The 24,381-nt window shown below is 39.3% G+C and overlaps 4 protein-coding genes across 4 annotated transcripts in view; 1 reads left to right on the top strand and 3 right to left on the bottom strand.

Moving 5' to 3' along the window:
- atp2a2b (ATPase sarcoplasmic/endoplasmic reticulum Ca2+ transporting 2b) overlaps positions 1-1,392 on the bottom strand; it is a 29,630-nt gene extending 28,238 nt beyond the window's left edge. Inside the window, exon 1 of the mRNA XM_063012206.1 lies at positions 940-1,392. Coding sequence (XP_062868276.1) covers positions 940-1,057 — 118 coding nt within the window. The 5' untranslated portion in view covers positions 1,058-1,392. The remainder of the gene's footprint in view (positions 1-939) is intronic.
- Positions 1,393-8,221: 6,829 nt separating this feature from the next.
- ube2g1b (ubiquitin-conjugating enzyme E2G 1b (UBC7 homolog, yeast)) lies at positions 8,222-11,776 on the top strand. Its single transcript, XM_063011413.1, has 6 exons — positions 8,222-8,332; positions 9,759-9,861; positions 10,133-10,230; positions 10,346-10,524; positions 10,620-10,737; positions 11,554-11,776. Exons 1-5 carry the CDS (start codon positions 8,290-8,292, stop codon positions 10,704-10,706), a joined length of 510 nt encoding a protein of 169 aa, XP_062867483.1. The 5' UTR covers positions 8,222-8,289; the 3' UTR covers positions 10,707-10,737; positions 11,554-11,776.
- A 1,841-nt stretch (positions 11,777-13,617) lies between these two features.
- arpc3 (actin related protein 2/3 complex, subunit 3) lies at positions 13,618-17,360 on the bottom strand. The gene is made up of 7 exons (XM_063011321.1): positions 17,252-17,360; positions 16,794-16,893; positions 16,188-16,264; positions 15,902-15,970; positions 15,044-15,170; positions 14,049-14,143; positions 13,618-13,865 (listed from the first exon to the last, which is right to left on the bottom strand). The coding sequence occupies exons 1-7, from the start codon at positions 17,255-17,257 to the stop codon at positions 13,803-13,805; spliced, it is 537 nt and encodes a 178-aa protein (XP_062867391.1). The 5' UTR covers positions 17,258-17,360; the 3' UTR covers positions 13,618-13,802.
- Positions 17,361-19,265: 1,905 nt separating this feature from the next.
- On the bottom strand, positions 19,266-24,194 carry gpn3 (GPN-loop GTPase 3). The gene is made up of 8 exons (XM_063011539.1): positions 23,997-24,194; positions 23,177-23,285; positions 22,851-23,018; positions 22,373-22,497; positions 21,713-21,828; positions 21,518-21,614; positions 20,904-21,032; positions 19,266-19,670 (listed from the first exon to the last, which is right to left on the bottom strand). Exons 1-8 carry the CDS (start codon positions 24,042-24,044, stop codon positions 19,602-19,604), a joined length of 861 nt encoding a protein of 286 aa, XP_062867609.1. The 5' UTR covers positions 24,045-24,194; the 3' UTR covers positions 19,266-19,601.
- Positions 24,195-24,381: the final 187 nt, after the last annotated feature.

Here is a 24,381-nt window from a genome sequence, read left to right as displayed (position 1 = left end):
TTCTAATAACCTGTTAAACAGGCCAATCGTTGTTCACGTGGTCGCTCAGCCCGGCCAGCAGGCAGAGCCGAGACTCGATGCGATGTATTCGAGATCCCGGCTCTGGTGTTCAGCGTGTGTTCACCATTCATGACAGAAACTGTAGTTACTCATTACACAAGGCTCATCGATGGATAATTTTTGTATCTCAATTCACCTCACTTGCGCGTCTTTGGACTGTGTGAGGAAACCGGAGCTCCCGGTGCAAACCCACGCAGACACGGGGAGAACATGCAAACTCCACACAGAAAGGAATCGAACCCAGGACCTTCTTGCTGTGCCACCGTGTCACCCGTGCTTTACACAGACATTTATTAAAATCTGTTTATTTCAATTCACACAAAGGGGTCCAACAGTTTGGAGAACCTCTCTCTGGTCCTACATTAGGAGTATTCTTGACCCAGTGGAATTTCCTACAAATCCTATAATAAACTTTTGAAAAGAGGTTAACCTCGTGAACGTGTTCAGATATCTAAATACGTGTTAAAATCGTTATATTTAAGTAAATAAGATAAATAAAGGCGTTGAAGTGACAGGACTGCCATGACAGGCGTGTGTCGCTGTGAGCTGGGTTAGCTGCGCTCGCAGTGACGTCAGCCACTTTACGCCGGTTAGCGGCGAGAGGCCTTTAAAACACGTTTCATTAAAAAAAAAAAAAGCAGCCTCCTAAATCCAAATATGTCCATAATTACGTGCTAACATTATAAAACAGAAGAAAAATGGCACATTCCATTCCAAAAAAGAACAAGCACGACAGGACATGCCGTGCTAATTTGAGTGGCTAACTGATTACACAATAGCACCGCGCTAGCTTACGGGCAGATGGAAATGAGCTAAGCTAAGCTAATGAGCTAAGCTAATATGCTAAGCTAACAGAGCTAACGGCTGCTTTTCACTTACCGTTCGGTCCCCATTTCTCTCGCTGCCGCTTGACCTGGTCGGTGCCCAGCCCGGTGCTTTCATTCACGCTGAAATAGCTGTAAACCTCCTCCACCGTTTTGGTGTGAGCGTTCTCCATAATGCGGGTTCGCCGGCACGGTTCCTACGGTACTAAAGATAGTTCAGACCGAGACCGAGACGCGTCACTATTAGACGAGAGCCGGCAGAGCTACAATCCGCCGAGTAACAGCTCTCTGTACAGTAAAACCAGCTTTGTTTTTGCTAAGCTATCCAATAAGTTTAAACATAACCGCTTTCTATTTAAATCGATCCGCAGCGAATTGAACGTCGTGTATTCTTACAAACCAGCTAAACTCAATCAGGCGTGTAATGTTCGGCCGGCTGCGGTGGAAATCCTCAATTTACATTCATACCGGCGGCTCAGTAATGTTAACCACAGCAGCACCGACCGTTCTCAGCTCTCCACTGGCTCTCGCTCCGCAGATGCGGCGTCTCTGTGTCCGCATGTGGAAGCCGCTCATTGGTCGCGCACTATCCGGAAATCCCGCATCCCCACTCATTGGCTGCTCCTGGTGCACGTCCCAAATTACACCTACTCACTATGTAGTGCACAAAGTAGGGCGCTTAGAGTCTTCATAAATTACTCCACTAAGTGGGTAGCACTGCTGCCTCACAGGAAGAAGGTCCTGCTGGGTCCGGATCATTTCTGTGTGGAGTTTGCATGTTCTCCCCGTGTCCGCGTGGGTTTCCTCCGGGTGCTCCGGTTTCCTCCCACAGTCTAAAGGCATGCAAGTGAGGTGAATTGGAGACACTAAATTGTCCGTGACTGTATTTTATATAACCTTGTGTAATGAGTAACTACCGTTCCTGTCATGAATGTAACCAAAAGTGTAAAACATGATGTTAAAATCCTAATAAACACACATTTACATTTTTGGCATTTAGGAGAATCTTTAATCCAAAGCGACTGACACTACTGTGACAGTATACTGTCTAAGCAATTGAGGATTTGGGCCTTGCTCAAGGGCCCAACAGGGGCAACCTGTTAGCAGTGGGGTTTGAACCAGTAGTAATCTTCTGATTACTAGTCCAGTATTCTAACCACTAGGCTACAACTACCCCAGTACATGCAACCACTTAAATCCTAAGAGAATCCACGGTGGGTCCAGCGGTGGGTCTTTATTTAGACAAAAACAGTACAAACCTTCAAACCCTTGGTACTGCCACACAAACCTGCATGCTACTATGATGGATAGGGTGGTATGGTGGCTTGATGGCTAAGAGGTCCTGGGTTCGATTCCCAGGTGGGGCGGTCCAGGTCCTTTCTGTGTGGAGTTTGCATGTTCTCCCCGTGTCCACGTGGGTTTCCTCCGGGTGCTTCGGTTTTCTCCCACAGTCCAAACACGTGCAAGTGAGGTGAATTGGAGACACTAAATTGTCCATGACTGTGTTCGATATAACCTTGTGAACTGATGAATCTTGTGTAAAGAGAAACTACCGTTCCTGTCATGAATGTAACCTAAGTGTAAAACATGACATTAAAATCCTAATAAATAAACTAAATAAAACATGCCCCCAAACAATACGTCATAGACCCCCCATTTGAGAATCACTGCCCTAGTACATACAACCCATCCATCAATTTATACATGAACTTGTTTTTACAAACCACTTCATCCTAAGAGGATTCACGATGGGTCCAGCGCCACCAGAAAAAACTAAATGCATGACATAAATCATCTTTGACCTCTATATAAACAAAAACAGTACAAACCCTAAGGACAGTATGACCTTCAAACCTTTAGTGCTGCCACACAAACCTATATGCCTATACACCTATATAAACCATTGTCAAATTAAGACTTTTTACTTTTTCATGCACAGTTTGTGTTAATCTTTCTCTAGTTTTTTTTTTTATTATCAGTTGATCAGCATCACATTAATGACAGAACTGGCTATATTTGGAGACTGTGATAAACACTCAGTCAGTGCTCACAGTGTCACTGATAAAAGAACAAGGCTGCAGGAACAAATCACCAGATTAACTCAGAACTCAGAGTCTGCAATCTTTCAGAAACACCAGGAGTAAAGATAAACAGATACAGCACCACTAAATTAGTTTTTGCCACATCTGGTTTGTCATGGTTTTGTGCTTGATACACTGTTTCAAAGGGCTGGGTTACATGGATGCTGGAATGATATGATGATACATTAATGCTATACATAAAAAAAGCAAATACAAATACAGAATAGATTAAAATATCTGCTCACCTCACGTGGCGCTGGACTATAACACCAACCACAATGAAGCGATTAGTAAAAATAAATGAATTATTGATGATTATCAATACACAACATTATTTGAGTGAAATTGTTGCAACACTTTTATTAAATTATTTATTAGTTCCAAAAAAAATTTACATTCATGGCTCTCATCGAGTAACACCAGGGTACCACAGCACCAATTTGGAAAGCACTGGTTTAGATGATACTGCTTTTCAATGAATAACACAAAGGTTAGTTAATGCATTTATAGACTAATTATCACTCACCCCATAACTGACAGTTTAACTGCAACAGGCAGCCAAAAAAGCCTAGTCAGCAGTTCAGTCAAGCGAAGCATTCATTAAAATGAGACCTGCAGACCAACCATTTTGGCCCAAGTGGTCTCTCCATGTAAATGCATATATATACCATACATTCTACTGTATAGTGTTTTACACCAAATGTGTATAGAGCAGTATTGTGTATATACCTTCCTTATTAATGTTGTGCAATACGTGTTTCTGCTGTTGTAACAAAACAATTTCCCTCGAGGTTAATAAAGTTCTACCTACCAACCTAAAACCTACCCACTCACCCTACCTACCTATATAATCTATATATTATGAAATTACTCCTTTTTACATGCTTTAAAACTCTTAATTTTGGGACATGATTATGGACATTTACTTTTACTCTAATGAATTGTTTAAGAACATGTTTCCCTGTTTAGAGTTCATTTGTGGTTTACCACACACACACACACACACACATTTACATTTTCAGCATACGCTTTTATCCAAAGCGACTTACACAATGAGCAATTGAGGGTTAAGGGCCTTGCTCAGGGACCGAACAGTGGCAATTTGGTGGTGGCGGGGCTTGAACCGGCAACCTTCTGTTTACTAGTCCAGTACCTTAACCACTGAGCTATCACTGGCCCACACATCAGTATCACCTCACTTGAACTTTTTTGTATGTTTGTATGACCTTACTTTTGTGAAACTAATAGGACAGCATTTCAAAACACAACATTTCACAATTCAATCAACAACAAAATCATACTATGCTTTTCTTTTAACACCTGAGCCTGAACAACTGTTTCATGCAGAAAGCTAATCACTGTGTTTTGGTATCCTGGTGGAGGAATGTGACTGCTAAACCAGCCTTGCCATATTTAGGCTCTGTTTGGTATCGACTCTTGGGCGTGCAGTCACGTAGGAGCCTTATATGGCCTGTAAAAAAGCAAATACTGTAGAAGAATCTGACATGTCAGGCAGATAATGAAACTCCTAGGATAAAGGTGGAGTATTCAGGGGTTGTGTGTGTATATGTAGTCCATGTTATAAAGTCTTTTCAGCCAAACCTATCTGAACCAGTGATACACAATGATCAACTACAATTAGACTCATGAGCAATGTGCGCCATCTATTGGGTGTATTGGGCAAAAAGTCCAGAATATTCCAGAATTTTCCTGCCTGTGATGCATCCATAAATCATTATTGATAAATTGTAGGTGATCTGCTTTGACTCTCCTAGTTGTTCTTAGTATACAAAGCCAATCTGACTCCCAATAAAACAAGTAAAAACAATAAAACCATAAAGATAACTCCCTGAAGTATTTTTTCACACTGTGGCCCATGCTTCCACATTTGTAGTCAGGTTGGGTGTTATTGTGTTAATGTTCAGCCAGTATACTGCTTCGGGTAGGGCATTTGAAATTTTGGATCATTTTCTTTCCCCATTTAACTTATATTTACGATTTATCATCTCAGAGTTGCTGCCTCTACTTTTCTAGGAAAGATTTTCCATCAGATTTTAGAGTGTGTTTATCACAATATAAGTCTTTTCAGTAGAAAAAAACATTTCCAACTTATTCCACTGATGTCCAGTAAGGTTTAGGGCAGAACCTACTGCAAGTCCGGCCCAACAAACTAAATAAAACATGGCTTTATGGACCTTGCTTTGTGCACAGGTAGACTGTCAAACTGGAACCAGAAAGGACCTTCCTCAAACTCTTGCTACAAAGTTGGAAGCATACACCTAGTTCTGTATAATTGATTTCATGCACCTGTTATCAATAGGGACGTGGGTAGGGCTTTGGGCTATCAACTGAAAGGTCGAAAGTTTGAATCCCAGCTCTGCCGTGCAGCCACTGACGGGCCCTTGAGCAAGGCCCTTAACCCTCTGTGCTCCAGGGGCACCGAACAATGGCTGGCCCTGTGCTATATATACATATACACGTGTATATGTATATATGACAAATAACTGTGTTCTAGTTGTGACTGAAACACCTAGACTTAATAATCAGGAGATGTATTTGCATACTTTTGGCCACATATGTTTGTTCATTAGGATTTTAACGTCATGTTTTACACTTTGGTTACATTCATGACAGAAACAGTAGTTACTCATTACACAAGATTCATCAGTTCACAAGGTTATATCTCATTCATGGACAATTTAGTGTCTCCAATTCACCTCAGTTGCATGTCTTTGGACTGTGGGAGGAAACCGGAGCACCCGGAGGAAACCCACGCAGACACGGGGAGAACATGCAAACTCCACACAGAAAGGACCCAGACCACCCCACCTGGGGACCTTCTTGCTGTGAGACAGTGCTACCCACTAAGCCACTGTGCCGCCCAACCAAACATGGCTTTATGGACCTTGTTTTGTGCACAGGTACAATGTCAAGCTGGAACCAGAAAGGACTTTCCTCAAACTCTTGCCACAAAGTCGGAAGCACACAATTTGTTCTGTATAATTGGTTTCATACACCTGTTATCAATAGGAATGTGGGTAACTGAAAGATTGAGAGTTCGAATCCCAGTTCTGCCGTGCAGCCACTGTTGGGCCCTTGAGCAAGGCCTTTAACCCTCTCTGCTTCAGGGGAGCCAAACCCTGCACTCTGACCCCAGCTTCCAAGCAAGCTGGGATATGCGAAGAAAAAATGTTGTTGTACTGTACACCTTTATATATACAGTGTATCACAAAAGTCAGTACACCCCTCACATTTCTGCAAATATTTCATTATATCTTTTCATGGGACAACACTATAGACATGAAACTTGGATATAACTTAGAGTAGTCAGTGTACAGCTTGTATAGCAGTGTAGATTTACTGTCTTCTGAAAATAACTCAACACGCAGCCATTAATGTCTAAATAGCTGGCAACATAAGTGAGTACACCCCACAGTGAACATGTCCAAATTGTGCCCAAATGTGTCGTTGTCCCTCCCTGGTGTCATGTGTCAAGGTCCCAGGTGTAAATGGGGAGCAGGGCTGTTAAATTTGGTGTTTTGGGTACAATTCTCTCATACTGGCCACTGGATATTCAACATGGCACCTCATGGCAAAGAACTCTCTGAGGATGTGAGAAATAGAATTGTTGCTCTCCACAAAGATGGCCTGGGCTATAAGAAGATTGCTAACACCCTGAAACTGAGCTACAGCATGGTGGCCAAGGTCATACAGTGGTTTTCCAGGACAGGTTCCACTCGGAACAGGCTTCGCCAGGGTCGACCAAAGAAGTTGAGTCCACGTGTTCGGCGTCATATCCAGAGGTTGGCTTTAAAAAATAGACACATGAGTGCTGCCAGCATTGCTGCAGAGGTTGAAGACGTGGGAGGTCAGCCTGTCAGTGCTCAGACCATACGCCGCACACTGCATCAACTCGGTCTGCATGGTCGTCATCCCAGAAGGAAGCTGACGCACAAGAAAGCCCGCAAACAGTATGCTGAAGACAAGCCGTCCAAGAACATGGATTACTGGAATGCCCTGTGGTCTGACGAGACCAAGATAAACTTGTTTGGCTCAGATGGTGTCCAGCATGTGTGGCGGCGCCCTGGTGAGAAGTACCAAGACAACTGTATCTTGCCTACAGTCAAGCATGGTGGTGGTAGCATCATGGTCTTGGGCTGCATGAGTGTTGCTGGCACTGGGGAGCTGCAGTTCATTGAGGGAAACATGAATTCCAACATGTACTGTGACATTCTGAAACAGAGCATGATCCCCTCCCTTCGAAAACTGGGCCTCATGGCAGTTTTCCAACAGGATAACGACCCCAAACACAACCTCCAAGATGACAACTGCCTTGCTGAGGAAGCTGAAGGTAAAGGCGATGGACTAAACCCAATTGAGCACCTGTGGCGCATCCTCAAGTGGAAGGTGGAGGAGTTCAAGGTGTCTAACATCCACCAGCTCCGTGATGTCATCATGGAGGAGTGGAAGAGGATTCCAGTAGCAACCTGTGCAGCTCTGGTGAATTCCATGCCCAGGAGGGTTAAGGCAGTGCTGGATAATAATGGTGGTCACACAAAATATTGACACTTTGGGCACAATTTGGACATGTTCACTGTGGGGTGTACTCACTTATGTTGCCAGCCATTTAGACATTAATGGCTGTGTGTTGAGTTATTTTCAGAAGACAGTAAATCTACACTGCTATACAAGTTGTACACTGACTACTCTAAGTTATATCCAAGTTTTATTTCTATAGTGTTGTCCCATGAAAAGATATAATAAAATATTTGCAGAAATGTGAGGGGTGTACTCACTTTTGTGATACACTGTATATATGACAAATAAGAAGTCGTATTTGCGTACTTTTGGACATACATGTAACAGCTTGTATTTGAACTGTTTGAATTCTGTGCAGCTCAAAAAGAATTCTAACTTGACATACTGCTCCAACCTTTTTTAGAAATAAGGTTTGCTCATGTCGCTTTCAGTTGTATGCCAGCTTTGAAACGTATAAATCATTACAAAGCATAGTCTTAAGCTGAATGAAAGTAAACACCCTCAGCCATGTTCCAAAAACCTAGTGAGAAGCCTTCACACATCTGTGAAGCAGCAAACAAGTACCAGTTCTGTATCTGCCACTTGTACCATTCAAGTGCATATGGAAATCATATACTAGTGTCCACATACTTTTGGTCATGTATAGAATTTAGAGCTGCACAATCTCCAGTCCAATAGATGGTGGTATTGCAGAAGGAAATATTAAAGAAGAAGCACAGTAGTGTTCAGCAGTTTTGCATTAAGCCGTTATTCTGAGTTTTAATAGTCTGGTTTGTTTAGACACAATGACCGAACAGTCTTCACTTCTCCTGAGGAAACAGCTAGCAGGTAATAAACTTCATTTATCGTCTTTTTATGTTACTTTCTGACCACATCGGCCGACTAGAAACTAGATTAGCCAGTTAAACTGTCCAAAAAACAAGAAGTTGGCGAATTTGCCAGATATTGATTATAATATTGTAGATAAATTGTATGTTTATGTTCTAGCAGCTTTAAATATAACTGTAAAGCTTCGACTTTAAAATGGCAACCAGTTAGAATTGCTAAGCAAAATGAGACTAAAATAAGACTAAAACCCACTGAAATATATACGCACAAATAAAGACTAATATGTCTTTTTATATGTACAGTGTTGTTAACAAATAATTCACTGTTAAATTATATATTTGGACATATTAAATCAGCCGGGTGAATAAATGTGGCTTAAACACACTGGCCATGTGTCGGATTTTTTAATCGACTCCTTAAGGTGAGTCGACTCACGACTCATCGACCTCAAAAACCGGTTCAATTGAATTTTTCGTTTGTTTGTTTGTTTGTTTGTTTGTTTGTTTATTAGGATTTTAACGTCATGTTTTACACTCATTACACAAGGTTAATCAGTTCACAAGGTTCATATCAAACACAGTCATGGACAATTTAGTGTCTCCAATTCACCTCACTTGCACGTCTTTGGACTGTGGGAGGAAACCGGAGCACCCGGAGTAAACCCACGCAGGCACTGGGAGAACATGCAAACTCCACGCAGAAAGGACCCGGACCACCCCACCTGGGGATTGAACCCAGGACCTTCTTGCTGTGACGTGACAGTGCTACCCACTAAGCCACTGTGTCGCCTGAGCTTTTCGTCAAAATTAGAATATACATAGATCAGCTGCATTCAATATGACGTAAAAGACACCTTTAAGAGACATTTATGGTATTGGAGTCACATGATTTAAACCTGTTTATATTAACGTAGTGTGGTGCTGCTCAGCACCATGTTCCCTATCAATATAGGTTTCCTCTGGCTACCCCGGTTTCTTTCCACTTTCCAAAACATGCTCAAGGTGGATTGACCGAGGAACAACACAATGCTCCGAGGATTAAGTGTGGGACGCTGTGTAATGATATGGCATCTTGTCCGGAGTGTATTTTTGATTCATGCTTAAATCACACAATGCATGTTGGTTAAGTGGTGGAATCATGATATGAAGGCCTCTGACCATCAGCACTAAGTGGAATTGCAGATGTAGTGTTGATGTAGGGCTAGTGTACGGCTTCTCAGCTATAGAAACCCAAATTCTGGTTTACAGTTCTTCTACTAACGTTCCTTTTAAAGCAAGTCAAATTTAAACCACAAATTTAGTGGTGTTAAATGAAATGACCATTTTATGCTCTTATTAATAGAAAGTTGTATTTTAAAAGTCACTAAGCTCTTTGCTATGATTCTTGATTTTCCGTTTAATGATAATCTGTTTGTATTTTATTACAGAACTCAACAAGAATCCAGTTGAGGGCTTTTCAGCTGGTCTGGTCGATGACGATGATATTTATCAGTGGGAGGTTGTCATAATCGGCCCACAGGACACATTGTTGTAAGTAAATGAGCTTGTGTATGAGCTAGTGTTGTTTTATTGCTGTGTGAATCAGCTTCATAACATGTTTTGTGTATATTTTGCATGTACTTGGGTGTTGCAAGAGGACTATAACTGTAGCTGAGTGCTTTACATGTCAAAACACACACCCCTGTACAAAAATCTATCTTGCTAGTTTTAGATTGCCTTGAGTGATTGTGTAATAATAGAAAGAGAATCATTTGGGTCTTTTGTTGGAAAATAATGCTTGTTTTTTTGTTTCCTTTAATAGTGAAGGTGGATTTTTCAAAGCGAACCTCACCTTTCCTCATGACTACCCCCTTCGCCCCCCAAAGCTGAAATTTATTACAGAAATTTGGCACCCCAATGGTAAGTGCAAAAGTGCAGCCATGCTGTAAATATATTCAGGCTTAATAAAATAGAAACGTGAATCTGATATCAGACCTTATGAAGAAGGAAAAACATGTTCCATGTTCATTTTTAGTGGCAAAGAACGGAGACGTGTGCATCTCCATCCTGCATGAGCCAGGGGAGGATAAATTTGGCTATGAGAAACCTGAAGAGCGCTGGCTACCCATCCACACCGTTGAGACGATCATGATCAGCGTCATCTCCATGCTGGCCGACCCGAACAGCGACTCTCCTGCCAACGTGGATGCTGCTGTAAGTCCAGATCTTAAATCTATGTGTCTTTTACCTTAATGAACGTTTATATATCAGTATTTTGTCTTATATTCACGTTTATGGTGGTTTTACAGAAAGAATGGAGAGAAGATCCAAACGGCGTATTCAGGAAGAAGGTAGCCCGCTGTGTAAGGAAAAGCCAGGAGATGGCATTCGACTAGGATCTTTAATCTTGCAGTACCCAGGATAATGGTAATAATATCCTTTTGCTTATACTAGGAGATTTGAACTGCATTGCTATATGTCTGGCCTGTTATCCCAGTATATGAATGGGGGTTTGAGTCATGAACCCAGCTTATGCGGAGGGCCATCTGATTTCTCTGCAGCTACCATGATTACAAATATTTAAAACCACAACAGTCCCTCTTGTCTTTGTGATGAAATTACTGCTGTTCTAAAAATCTTACAGGTGTATAGCCGGGGTTCTCAGAGCCTCAGAGGTGTGTCTTGCATTTTAACCTATAGGTCTTTTATTCTTATGCATAAATGAATGTGTGTGGCCTGCAAAACCCTTGTCTCCTGTTGTGGGCGGTTGCTGTTTAGATGATTTGATTGATAACCACTAACTTGACCACTAGCAAGAAAAATAATTACCTTAAAAATTATGAAACTGGGTGCTTGGGTGGCACCCAGTCTAGGGTTCAAGTTCCCATCAGTGCTATCGACCAGTCAGGTGTCTACGTACAGGCGTGATTGGCTATGTCTTAGGGGGGTGGCTGTGGCCCTGGGGTGTGTTAATGCATTGGGACCCACTGCAACCCTGATCAAGATAAAGCGGTCGTAAAACATGAAAATTAAATGAATTTTTTTAAACTAAATGCTCTGGTGGCGTGTCTACATATACAAATGTGATCTGGTGGCGTCTTGTTCAGGGTGAGTTACTACATGGCGCCCATTTATTCCAGGAATACCGGACCCACTGTGACCCTGACGAGGATAAATCAGCGTTTAAACATTTTGTATGACTTGATAATCATGACGATTATATTTTCCCTTCTCTCCCCACAGACATGTTCTAGAGGAGACATCCACCCATCACTCGATCATGGAGAGACTGAAATAACTGGTAGAATCTCCACTGAGCGTGTGGTAGATGTTTGTTTTGAACTTGTTAGTGTTTGTAAGAGTAAGTATTATTTATTGAACAAATTACGAGGAAGTGTACTGCATGATATTAGGAATCTGACTTGCTTTTGTACCTGCCTCTGAGCCATTAAAGTCACTTATGCAATTCTGCAATTTTCAATTATTCAATTATTTTTTTGGTAAACGATGTTTTGAATAAATGTACCACAAATCTTTATCACCCAGGGCTCTGTGTACTCTTGTTTGCCTTAGTTTGATTACCTATATGGATGACAATGACTTCCCTGATGTCAGTCACTGTATGAAGGGTTTTTGGGACTCATTTTTCCAAGAGACAAGATGGTTAATACAGTATTGTTTGTGTATGTAAATATAATGCACTACAGCGGTACCTTGTAACTCAACGTCCCCTAAACTCAACATCTTTGAAACTTAACGCCCTTCGTCGAGAAATTTGTACCCTTAAACTCAATGTGTTCAGTTTCTTTTAAAAATTTATTGATTTAATTTCAAATTAACAATAAGCATCCGCTTTGTTCAGCGCTAAAACCTCATCAAAGTGTGAATATGAGACTGAAAGCTCCACATGTATCTGTGTTTATCTGGATTTTCTGCAGTTTCACTTTTAAACTTGTGTTACAGCTCGAGGTTCTGAGAAATTGTAAGAATCAGCTTTTTTTTTTTGAGAGAGAAAGTCTAAAACGCTTATCGTTAAAAAGCAGCGCAAAAGCTAATGTGAATGCGCCAGTACTAAATGGAATACGGTATTCCAAGATCAAGCACCTCCACGATTAAGAAGCGTAAGGAAACAATAAAGAATTAAGTGCAGGTTTTATTGTAATTTTTAACTGTTTTTAATTGTATTTCAGTGCTTTTATATTATATTTGTGTTATTTTCAGTGTATAAGTGTCAAAAACAACCTCATTATTTTACATTAGCCACGGAACGCATTAACAGGTTTTCCATACATCCTTATGGGAAAAACACCTTAAAACTCAATGTCTTTTAAACTTAACGCTACTCCCAGAACCAACTGACATCGAGTTTCGAGGTACCACTGTACTGTATATTGACATCGATCTGACATTTTCTTACTACTTATAAGTCTATGAATGCAATAGGTTGTTAGTTAGGTAGTAAGAAGGCATTTAAATGAAATCCCTTCCAACCTTATTTCGTTTGCGTGCACATGCATGTACTATGAACAGTAATTTCAACACATAGACTAGATCGGGAGATAGAGAGGGGGAAAAATCCAGAAAAAAGAATGCCTGCTATAATAAGGTGGTCTGAAGTCTTAAGAACATGTCTAAAACTCAAGAGTTGGGACGAGGGCACCCATCAGACTTAAGAAAACTGGAGCGATTTTTGTTCAAGAAGTGTGGGAGATATTCCGCTAGCACACCAGTGCCACCGTTCGGCTGGGCGCTATCTAGCGGGCATAATTGGCAGTGCCTGCAGCAGACACGGTTCTGCTAGGGTGGGGGTCTTTAAATGCTGTGTAAGAAACCTGATTGGCAGAGATAGAGGCGCCTGTGCAGAATGCATGGGTGAAAAAGGGTTCCGCTAAGGGCTGGACGTGGGTCGTCGGAGGCGTGAGCATCAATATACCCACCTCGACTGCAATCAGGGATCCCCCAGCAGCGGAAAATGCATAAATAAAATAGAAAAAAGAGGGAAAAATGCAGAATAAAATAGTTAAAAGTCTTGGTCTAAAGCCTATTGACGAGGGGGACGAGGGAACCCATCAGACTTTAGAAACTTGAGCAGTTTGTTCAAGAAGTGTAAGCTAAATGAAAGCCATAATAAAGTTAACCTTTTTAAATGTAGTAAAAGTTAAATTGCCAGAAAGATTTTACTGGCACAAAGTACAAATACCCAAACAAAAGTACTTAAATAGTGTATTTTATTACTAAAAGTTTCTGATATGAAATTTAAATGTGCATTTATGCCACAGTCCAAAAAAAAAGAAACAACATCCCATCTACTATTTATTGTTTTATTTGATATCCTTGAGTTTTACGTACATGGTGACGGCAGAAAGGAAACCAAATGTTACAAATCAGGAGTATAAAATAATTCTTTTATCTGATATTAGCTGAGAAAAGTAAAGAAAACAATCACATCCACGCTCCACATGAATGTCCACTGAGAAAATCCCAGTCGTCTCTTACTGACCGGGTGCAGACAGGCTCTTGTTCATGAACTGTCTCTTTACAAAGCACACCCACCACTGTAACAGAAGGAAAGATGTTAAGGTGATTATTACCACAGCATGTCAGTCATGCGCTGAGTAAAGCAATTACTACTACTAATCTGGCCAGGATCAGCCAGTCAGAAAATACATGACTTGATTTCTGGTGGTGATCCGACACACTGCATATGAAATGATGTTTGTGCTGCATGATAATCTGACCTTGCTTGGTTTGTCTGTCTGTGAGTCGAACACTTTGTCACACAGTCTCAGCCCTGTTTCCTGACGCAGCTGCTGTAGGTAGGCCCTCATAGTCTCTGCCGGGGGGAAAGCAAAACAAAACACTGGATTATTATCAGGCAGGGAGAGGAAACGATTTATTTTTGAGTAGGGCAGTTGTAGCTTAGTGGTTAAGTTACTGGACTAGTAATTGAAGGGTCGCTGGTTTAAACCCTACCACTGCCAGGTTGTCAATGTTGGGCCTCAAGTTAACCCTAAAATGCTTAGACAGTGTAAGCATACACCTATCTCTAAAATTATTCGAATCACTGCCCATCGCATCATGGAAGAAACAGGCCAAAAGGTTATGAATAACCCTTCAGACTCCCTTCAATCATCCATACATCTACCCATCCACCCCTACTTATATCCACTGTTAGATCAATCTGAAGACACAATAAAGATTAAAATAGTTTCTAGAGGCGCCCAGGTGACCACCAGGGTTCGAATCTCGGCTCTGCTACAGGTCGGCAAAGTGCCATCTAACGAGCACAATTGGCAGTGCCTGCAGCAGACAAAATTGGCTGCTAAGTGGGAAAAGACTGGACTAAGTGGGTGGGTGGTTAGCAGACCAAGGCACCTGTGCAGAAGTGGATGGGCCACATGTGTGAATCCGCCAAAGCACAGGCGAAAAAGAAGCAGTTGAGGACTGTGCACATGTCGGAGGGGATCCCCTGCAGTGGAAGACTAACTGGCTAAGCTAAAAACTGGGAGAAAAAATGGAAGAAAATGCATAAAGTAGAGTTCTATAGAATAAATGATGTACCAAGGGTGTGCCAACTCCATTCCAACAAACACTGGGAACTGAGTCGGCATTACCCGCTTGGGTGAAAAGGTTGTTTTGCTTTCTATGGGCAGATCAGATCAAACTGAGCATTTTGTAACAAAAAGTGGATCTGTGAAGATCTGAAAGTGAAATGCTTTTATTTGTGCCGTACCGTCTTCTTGTTTGTTGGAGGGTTTAACATACATGGCATTGAGAGGGAATCCTGGCTCTCCTGGAATGGGAAAATTGGTGATGCCCAGCGTGTACATCTCCTTCTCGCCCTGGCCCCTTGAGCTGCACTGTGGTTCATACAATAAAATTCATTTAATATACATTATACATAACAACAGGACCTCCTCAGTAGGTCAATCTTGCTTAATTAAACTTGCTTAAGAATACAAAGAGCTAAACGCTGAGTTTTTTTGTATCGCGCAGGTCCAGAAAAGCCTTTTGATCGCTTTTACATCAACCTTTGAACCAAAACACTAAGGCATCTTCTAAAAACAATGCTTATTGCTCTTGTGAAAATGTAATTAATCAATCAGTTAAAAATCTAACAGGCTTTAGAAGTACACCAAACCACAACAAGTTCCTCAAATATAGGAAACTTAGAACAGCACTGGTTTCACACAGGATATGGTAAGCTAGCTGAAATTTCTCTATAGTGTTAAGCATCAACTTAACTATGAAGATATGCAAAACTAAATACATTTATATTTTACAGGTGTGTCTAGCATAATACATTATACAAAAGAGACTAGACAAAACATAGTGTTCATCAGAGATTAGGAGAGGACACCACTGCCAACCGAGAGTAACATTACTGCTGTTGGTCAGACTGGTCAAATCTGAATTTGGTGAACAATAATGCTCTTAATCATCATCAATAATAATAATATTATACATACACACACACACACACACATGTACAGTACAACAAAATACTTTTCCAAATTTTGTTATTGTTATTATTAAGTTATTATTTATTATTATAATTAATTACTGTCATTAAAACTAACTGCCCACTTACCTTCTGCAGCTTTTTGAGGCATTCAGAGATGTACAGGGTGATGTAGATCAGTGTTCGGTCTGCTTCATTCTAATCCAACACAAATAAACCATCACTAATACCACAAAATGTTCAGGAAGAAATTAAAACCCTCAGCTTTACAGATATAAAAGTGTTCAAATGTTAAATCCACATCAGAACGGACGAGTGACAGTAAAACAGAAATGTCCTAGCAGGTACTAATGCAGGTTCAGGCATGCACACACGAGCCGAGGCATTTTCCTTCGCTCGTTTGGATCTCGGTTACCTTGATTTCATAATTCTTGAAGAAAACATTGGCTTTGAAGTAGTAGATGGCCTCTTCGATGATGTCCTGGTCTTTGGCTGAAAGAGGAAACAGAAAACAGAAGTACATGTCAGGCTGAGGTGATGATCTGGCGAGGCAGAACTGGCTGGTTGACCATTTAAGGAAAGAACGTAACAACGATGCAGTGCTTGGTAATTACATGGATAAATAATTATAGTATTTAGTATATGATTGAAACAAAAGGTTCTTCATTTAAATTAAAAACTCTCTTACGTTTCTGGTATGTATATGTCTTAAAATATACATACAGCAACTCAGATTATTAACTTACAGGTGTGTAGATAGTTTCAATACAGTATTAAACTTTATGGCTTGGCATCGCATCCAAATTACTTAGTGAGAATTATGAGTGACTACATCCATGACTTCTCAGTGCTCATATAAACACCCGTAGTTTGACTACACATGGACCACTCTTCTTTTTGCAGAGGTCTGCTGAAGATCTGCTGATTATATTCTCTTTGTTAAAAGAAAGATTTGATAAATTATAAATGTAAAAATGTAGTGCAATATCAAAGCAAACCACACTTGAAGTAAATATCTTACTTTCTTTAGGAGCAGGGCCTTTGAACTGGGTTTTAAGGGGCAGAAGTGCCATGTTGCCCACCATTTTGGTGTCAGCATCCATCAGATTGGAGTGATAAGCCTGAAATGTATATGAATGAATTAATATAATCTGAATATACATGTTCATGTTCATGTTGTTATTATTGACACATAAATACATATGAATGTTTTTACAAAACTACATCTAGGAAGCCACATTGCTAATAAATATATTTATATGTGCATATTTACACCAACCATTAATATTTCACAATAAGCTATAAGTAAATATCTTTATGATTTATATAATAATATTAATAATAATAAAATGTATTAGAGCAGGCTAACAGTTTAGCCACATAGCAATTCAGCAGGCTGCTAGATTCTACACAAAAAGCCCCATTATAAACACATTTCACATCTTTCAGATATAAAATAATGTTGAAACGTTTTCTTACCGGCATTTTCGAACTGTGTGAAGCTTTTAATAATGATAAAAACCTAAAAATGTCAATGCACTGCAAGAAGCCGCTTCCGCTGTCCCACCCAGCACAGCAATACCGGAACTAGCAGCGCTGTGCAGTGCACAGAGAGAAGTTACACATTTCAACCACAGGGCGGCAGCACAGAGTCAAAGTCCTCTTTTAATAAACACTAACAATAACAATCATTCAGCCATTCATTTATTCATCAACTCATTTATTCATTTATCTTCATTTATCTTCATTTATCTTCATTTATCTTCATTTATCTTCATTTATACATTCATTTACCTTCATTTATCTTCATTTACACATTCATTTACCTTCATTTACCTTCATTTATCTTCATTTATCTTCATTTATCTTCATTTATACATTCATTTACCTTCATTTATCTTCATTTATCTTCATTTATCTTCATTTATCTTCATTTATCTTCATTTATACATTTATTTATCTTCATCTATCTTCATTTATACAATAATTTACCTTCATTTATCTTCATTTATCTTCATTTATACATTCATTTACCTTCATTTACCTTCATTTATCTTCATTTATCTTCATTTATCTTCATTTATCTTCATTTATCTTCATTTATACATTCATTTACCTTCATTTATCTTCATTTATCTTCATTTATACATTCATTTATCTTCATTTATCTTCATTTATTCATTTATACATTCATCTTCATTTATACATTCATTTACCTTCATTTATCTTCATTTATCTTCATTTATCTTCATTTATCTTCATTTATCTTCATTTATCTTCATTTATACATTCATTTATCTTCACTAATCTTCATTTATCTTCACTTATCTTCATTTATCTTCATTTATACATTCATTTATCTTCATTTATCTTCATTTATACATTCATTTATCTTCATTTATACATTCATTTATCTTCATTTATACATTCATTTATCTTCACTAATCTTCATTTATCTTCATTTATACATTCATTTATCTTCACTAATCTTCATTTATCTTCATTTATACATTCATTTATCTTCACTAATCTTCATTTATCTTCATTTATCTTCATTTATACATTCATTTATCTTCACTAATCTTCATTTATCTTCATTTATACATTCATTTATCTTCACTAATCTTCATTTATCTTCATTTATCTTCATTTATCTTCATTTATACATTTATTTATCTTCACTAATCTTCATTTACCTTCATTTATCTTCATTTATACATTCATTTATCTTCACTAATCTTCATTTATCTTCATTTATAAATTCATTTATCTTCAGTAATCTTCATTTATCTTCATTTATACATTCATTTATCTTCAGTAATCTTCATTTACCTTCATTTATCTTCATTTATCTTCATTTATACATTCATTTATCTTCACTAATCTTCATTTATCTTCACTTATCTTTGTTCAGGGCACAAATTCATCACAGGACAAAGACTACTAGATTAAGGAACAGCTTTTTCCCCAGAGCTGTCTCTATACTGAACTCTGTCCCCAGCAGGTGGAGTGGTCCAGGTCCTTTCTGTGTGGTTTGCATGTTCTCCCCATGTCTACGAGTGTTTCCTCTGGGTGCTCCGGTTTCCTTCCACAGTGCAAAGACGTGCAAGTGAGGTGAACTGGAGATACAAAATTGACCATGACTGTGTTTGATACTGAACTTGTGAACTGATGAATCTCGTGTAATGAGTAACTAGCGTTTCTGTCGTAAATGTAAACAAAGTGTAAAACATTATTTACATTAATGTATTACAGTATTTACATTTCTTGACTGACAAGTTGTGGTCTTTTGTTATAGTTTATTTGCCTCATAGTCAGACACTGTGCATTATAAGATGCTTTTATGCTTATTATGGTGCACAGGAAGTATTTAAGCTACAGTAGCCTTCCTGTCTGGCCCTTTTACTCAGATTTTTTCTTATTTTGGGCACTAACATCAGCAGTTTGTAAAATACTCAAACCAACCTGTCTGACCAGAAAAAAAACACACACATTTTCCAAATCTTAGTTTTATTGAAAAAATACTTAAATGTACAAATCTATACAAACAAGAAAGCCTTAATAATAATGAATAATAATGATATTAATTAATAATAATGAAATCAGTGTGAAATACATGTAAAACAAATATTTCTTAATGAATTTCTGTTCAGAAGTTGCATGACTCCTTCTCAAAAGCGGTCGTCTTCAGTTCCAGACTTAAATAATCTCATCACCATGCAGCTAAAATGTACTTATTTAACTTCCTACAAGTGTCTGTAGCTTTCAGTCTCATGTCACTTTAGCTTTATGACCAAATTCTGGTCACGTGTCGACGATGGGGAGCAATTTAGGAATCCGATCTTCCGTCTTGAAAGAACTCATCGTAATTCAGATTGCTCGGTTCCTCATCAGCTTCCTGAAAAAGAAGAAACTAAATAATAATAAAAGACTTAAATAACTTGTGCAATAAAAAAATAAATATGAAATAAATATTTATGCCTGACATGACACGCCCCAGACATGACCGACTGTCTAGGGTGTGTTACTGTATTGTGCCCAGTAATTTTGGGAAAACTGGACCCACCATGACCCTGACCAGGATAAAGTGGCTAATTTAAACAGATATACTGTACACCGAACCATAACGTTAAAACCACCTCCTTGTTTCTACACTCACTGTCCATTTTATCAGCTCCACTTACCATATAGAAGCACTTTGTAGTTCTACAATTACTGACTGTAGTCCATCTGCTACTCTACATACTTTTTTTAACCTGCTTTCCCCCTGTTCTTTAATGGTCAGGACCCCCACAGGACCACCACAGAGCAGGTATTATTTAGGTGGTGGATCATTCTCAGCACTGCAGTGACACTGACATGGTGGTGGTGTGTTAGTGTGTGTTGTGCTGGTATGAGTGGATCAGACACAGCAGTGCTGCTGGAGTTTTTAAACACCTCACTGTCCCTGCTGGACTGAGAATAGTCCACCAACCAAAAATATCCAGCCAACAGCGCCCCGTGGGCAGCGTCCTGTGACCACTGATGAAGGTCTAGAAGATGACCGACTCAAACAGCAGCAATGGATGAGCGATCGTCTCTGACTTTACATCTACAAGGTGGACCGACTAGGTAGGAGTGTCTAATAGAGTGGACAGTGAGTGGACATGGTATTTAAAAACTCCAGCAGCGCTGCTGTGTCTGATCCACTCATACCAGCACAACACACACTAACACACCAGCACCATGTCAGTGTCACTGCAGTGCTGAGAATCATCCACCACCTAAATAATACCTGCTCTGTGGGGGTCCTGACCATTGAAGAACAGCATGAAAGGGGGGTAACAAAGCATGCAGAGAAACATATGGACTACAGTCAGTAATTGTAGAACTACAAATGCTTGTATATGGTAAGTGGAGCTGATAAAATGGACAGTGAGTGTAGAAACAAGGAGGTGGTTTTAATGTTATGGCTGATCAGTGTAGTACTACAACTTTGGGATCCAGCTTTAATACTGAGACAATCAAGAAGACTGTTATTAACTACTTTAGTTATGGGTAAATCTTAAAACATTCCTGTGATGATGATAATACTAGGTTTACCTACAGAAGGAACACCTTTAGATTGCTGAGTAGTACAGATCTTATTTACCTTTGGTTCTTTGAACTCTAGATCCTCTCCGTATTGTATGGAGAAGTCGATGTGCTGTAGGACAATGTTGATTCCCTCTTCATCCGTGCGATCAAATGGCAGAAAACGCACCATGCTGTAGTCGTCGATCTGTAAGGGAAAGCATACCGAAGTTCATACAAAAGTGAGCTACTGGGTTACAAGCAGTTTCCTTATATTTGAGTGTTTCTTATACACAAGGATTTCTCTGAATGGTGAAGTACGACGGCTGTGCTGTAAATTCACATTAACAGCCAAAACTGCATTACACAATTTCCACATGGCAGAAAATAACTGGATCTACACACACAGCACTGGAAGGTGTCATTAATCCTAAACTATGCTTTGTGGTTAATACAGGATGGATGGATGGATGAAGAGACACTAATACAAATAAGGTAAGTAAGTAATAGGGTGTAGCAAATGTACAATATGCATATATACAACATATGGTATGCAAAAGAACAACAGTATGTGCAAATTGTGCATCTGGTATATATAATAGAAGTAGTAGTGTATCTCTTCTTATAGACAATATATACAGATATATAAGAATATATATATACAGGTATATAAGAATGTCGTAGCTGTCTTACCAAACCACATATAGCTTTGGTGAGTTTTTTAAATTTTTTGCTCCTCAGGGTTCCGGAGCTGTCCTCCATCATCGAATACATGTCCGGGTCCAGATACCTGCATTAAATGTAAACATAATATGTGTACAAACAGGTACGCACATTTTTTTACTGCATAATGCTTTTACATTCACAGAATAATCACACAGAACTTACTTCTCAATTTCTTTCTTTGCTTTTGAACTGAGCAGGTCCATTTTGGTCATGATGTTGACCTGAGGGATTTCTAGTGCCACCATTGCACTCAATGCCGCCATCACACCAGAAATAAACTGAAAAACAGAGAAAATAAAATACAAGCCAAACCCTTACACATGTGAATCTAAATTTTAAGAATCTAAATCTGCGCAAATAAATCGTTAAGCTCTCAGACTAATGTGGCACGGTCAAACAAAAACAGTGTGATCAACTATACACTAAATAAATGTTTGGCAAACAACATCATAACAGTTTATGGTAGTTTTAAAAATACTGCACCGCTCTAATACATGCAGTACAACATGTTACTAACTGCATTTCTCAAATTCCCTTGTGCTGCTTTAATAATTCTTATAAGATTACAGGACCTTACCCTTTATAAGCTACAAAATTAAGTAAAAGCTTATAGAGAACCTCTACCTCCATTGTTTAGAATGTCCACAACTCCACAAAAATGATGCTTTTTTGACTGAAAATATAAATTTTATATCTTTAGGTTTTAACCCAGTGAAATGAGGTGGTTCCACACAATGCTGATCCAGTAAACTGCCAGTTAATACCCAGGCGCATGTCAGACACTCAATAAGACTTATATTTCTGTATTAGGCCCTGTATTACCTTAAAACTCTCCACCATGAATTGAGAATCCACCAAGAAGACACCACACACTCGGAACTCCCACTGCTGAAGCTGCTCCACTAACTGCTTCATGACGGGTAGATGGGTGTACAGCTCAATCTGACCTGCAACGAGAGGAAGAGAAATTGTGACAATTGAGATATTAATGTGGATTTCATAGCTAGGAAGTGTTGGTTTACTCCAAAAGACATGAAGTACATGATGATAACCACAAAGGCATCCTCTTTATAAGACATTATAGTTATTAGTATATAGTGTTATTGTTATAATTAGCTTTGGTACAATGTCCATTGTAAAAAGCACTAAACAAATAAATTTAACTTGAACTTGACATTATAGGATCTGTCCTATTATAATATCTGGAAATGTATACGTATTACATCCTCATAACTGAATTATATTAAAAAGATATCATTTAACCTAAGTAACAATATATTCTCCATCCCCAAAGACTAACCTGGGCAGTCAAAAAGTATGTAATCGTCCTCTACGTGTCCAAGACTCTCCTCCAGCCAGTCAAAGTTATTAGCGAAGTACTCCATGCAAAAGACCAATCCTCCATTTGGGCCGAACCTCAACGAGTCATCCTCCATCACATCATCCACTTGGATCAACTCTCGAATGTCTGTGTGTTCCAAGGAAGCATGAATTACACAATTACCACCTGTGCAGGCCAGTCATAATTATTACAATAATACAAAAGTATGAGGATGTCTGGCCATGAGCTTGGTGGACATGCAATTACGAACCCATGAACATAAATGCTACACCAGTTTCTCTTACCTGCCATGACTGGGTAGTTAAAGTGCTCCGCAGCTGGATCGAGGTTGACAACCTGGATGGAGCGGTTGATGGATTCAGCATGCTGGATCAAGGTAGAGCAGTACGTACTCTGTGAATTTAATAAAGTGAACAATGAAAGAGAGTCTACATTTGGCCCAAAACCCAAATAAGCATACTTTACAGTCATAAAAGCAGAAAATCATTTTTTGAACAACAATTTACTTTAAGGCGGACGGACGATATACAGTTATAACAGATCACAACATATTAGATTCCATCTCGGTCAATTAGGAGCAAGCTGTTTATGACAATATTCTGACCCAGCTATCTGCATGCTGTAGCAGACATTGAGATTCATTAAACAATGTAACATTTTCTCATCTTTAACTGTCCAGGTTCTGTAAACCTGTGCCTACTGTAACCTCTGATGATTTGTCTTGGCTGACAGAAGTGCAAACTAATGTGATCTGTGGTTGAGTACTAAGTTACTTTTCTGCTCATTACAGCAGTAAAAGTGTTTATTTGAGTTATTAGGGCCTGTTTGACAGTTCAAAACAGTCTACCAATTCTCTTCTGACGTCTCTCATCAATAAGGCTTTTCTGCCAGGAGAACTGCTGCTTACTGGATGATTTTTGTTTTGTCTAGAAACTGTCAATTCACTTTGGCACCCATAACAGTACCAAAGTAACTCGGATCACATTTTCCTCATTCTGATGTTTGCACTGGGCTCCTGGTACATGACGGAGTGAATTTGTAATCACACGAATGAGCAGGTGTTCCTAATAAAGTGGTCAAATTAGCATTTAGCTTCTTCTATACCTTTCCGCTTCCAGCCGGTCCCATCACAAGCTGTGCGTAGCGAGGCATTTTTCAATCTTAGACGTAACAGCACTATAGTTTATATTTTTATTTTGTCTTACTTTAAAACTTAACGAACATAAAACAGTAAATTGTTGATCATCTTGGGCATAACGCGAACGTAGTGTGTCGCAAAGCTACCATGCTGCTTGTTTGGATCGACACCATCCTCTCAGATAGGCCTGGTCCCAAACAGCTTCCAATTACACACAAGGTCCACTACGTAGGTAGTTAAACTATTCATATTTACCCTATATAGTGTACTTGGGTAGACATAAGTAAGCGCTATTTGAGACACAGCACCTACGGCAGCCGACAGAGGTACTAAAATTTTGACTTTGCGTTC

Source organism: Trichomycterus rosablanca, chromosome 16, assembly GCF_030014385.1.
Source record: "Trichomycterus rosablanca isolate fTriRos1 chromosome 16, fTriRos1.hap1, whole genome shotgun sequence".
Classification (NCBI taxonomy): domain Eukaryota; kingdom Metazoa; phylum Chordata; class Actinopteri; order Siluriformes; family Trichomycteridae; genus Trichomycterus; species Trichomycterus rosablanca.
Note: the sequence above shows the minus strand (reverse complement) of the source record. Positions and strands in the feature narration are given on the sequence as shown.

Excerpts from the sequence above, each read along its gene's own strand:
- ube2g1b (XM_063011413.1), top strand. The coding sequence starts at position 8,290 with ATGACCGAACAGTCTTCACTTCTCCTGAGGAAACAGCTAGCAG. Across the intron at positions 10,231-10,345 it reads AGAAATTTGGCACCCCAATG|TGGCAAAGAACGGAGACGTG; the intron begins GTAAGTGCAAAA and ends GTTCATTTTTAG. Across the intron at positions 10,525-10,619 it reads CTGCCAACGTGGATGCTGCT|AAAGAATGGAGAGAAGATCC; the intron begins GTAAGTCCAGAT and ends GTGGTTTTACAG.
- arpc3 (XM_063011321.1), bottom strand. Across the intron at positions 16,265-16,793 it reads AGGCCCTGCTCCTAAAGAAA|CCAAAGACCAGGACATCATC; the intron begins GTAAGATATTTA and ends TTCCTCTTTCAG. Across the intron at positions 15,171-15,901 it reads GCCTCAAAAAGCTGCAGAAG|TGCAGCTCAAGGGGCCAGGG; the intron begins GTAAGTGGGCAG and ends TATGAACCACAG.
- gpn3 (XM_063011539.1), bottom strand. The coding sequence starts at position 24,044 with ATGCCTCGCTACGCACAGCTTGTGATGGGACCGGCTGGAAGCGGAAAG. Across the intron at positions 22,498-22,850 it reads CATACTTTTTGACTGCCCAG|GTCAGATTGAGCTGTACACC; the intron begins GTTAGTCTTTGG and ends CTCTCGTTGCAG. Across the intron at positions 21,615-21,712 it reads GCAAAGAAAGAAATTGAGAA|GTATCTGGACCCGGACATGT; the intron begins GTAAGTTCTGTG and ends CATTTAATGCAG.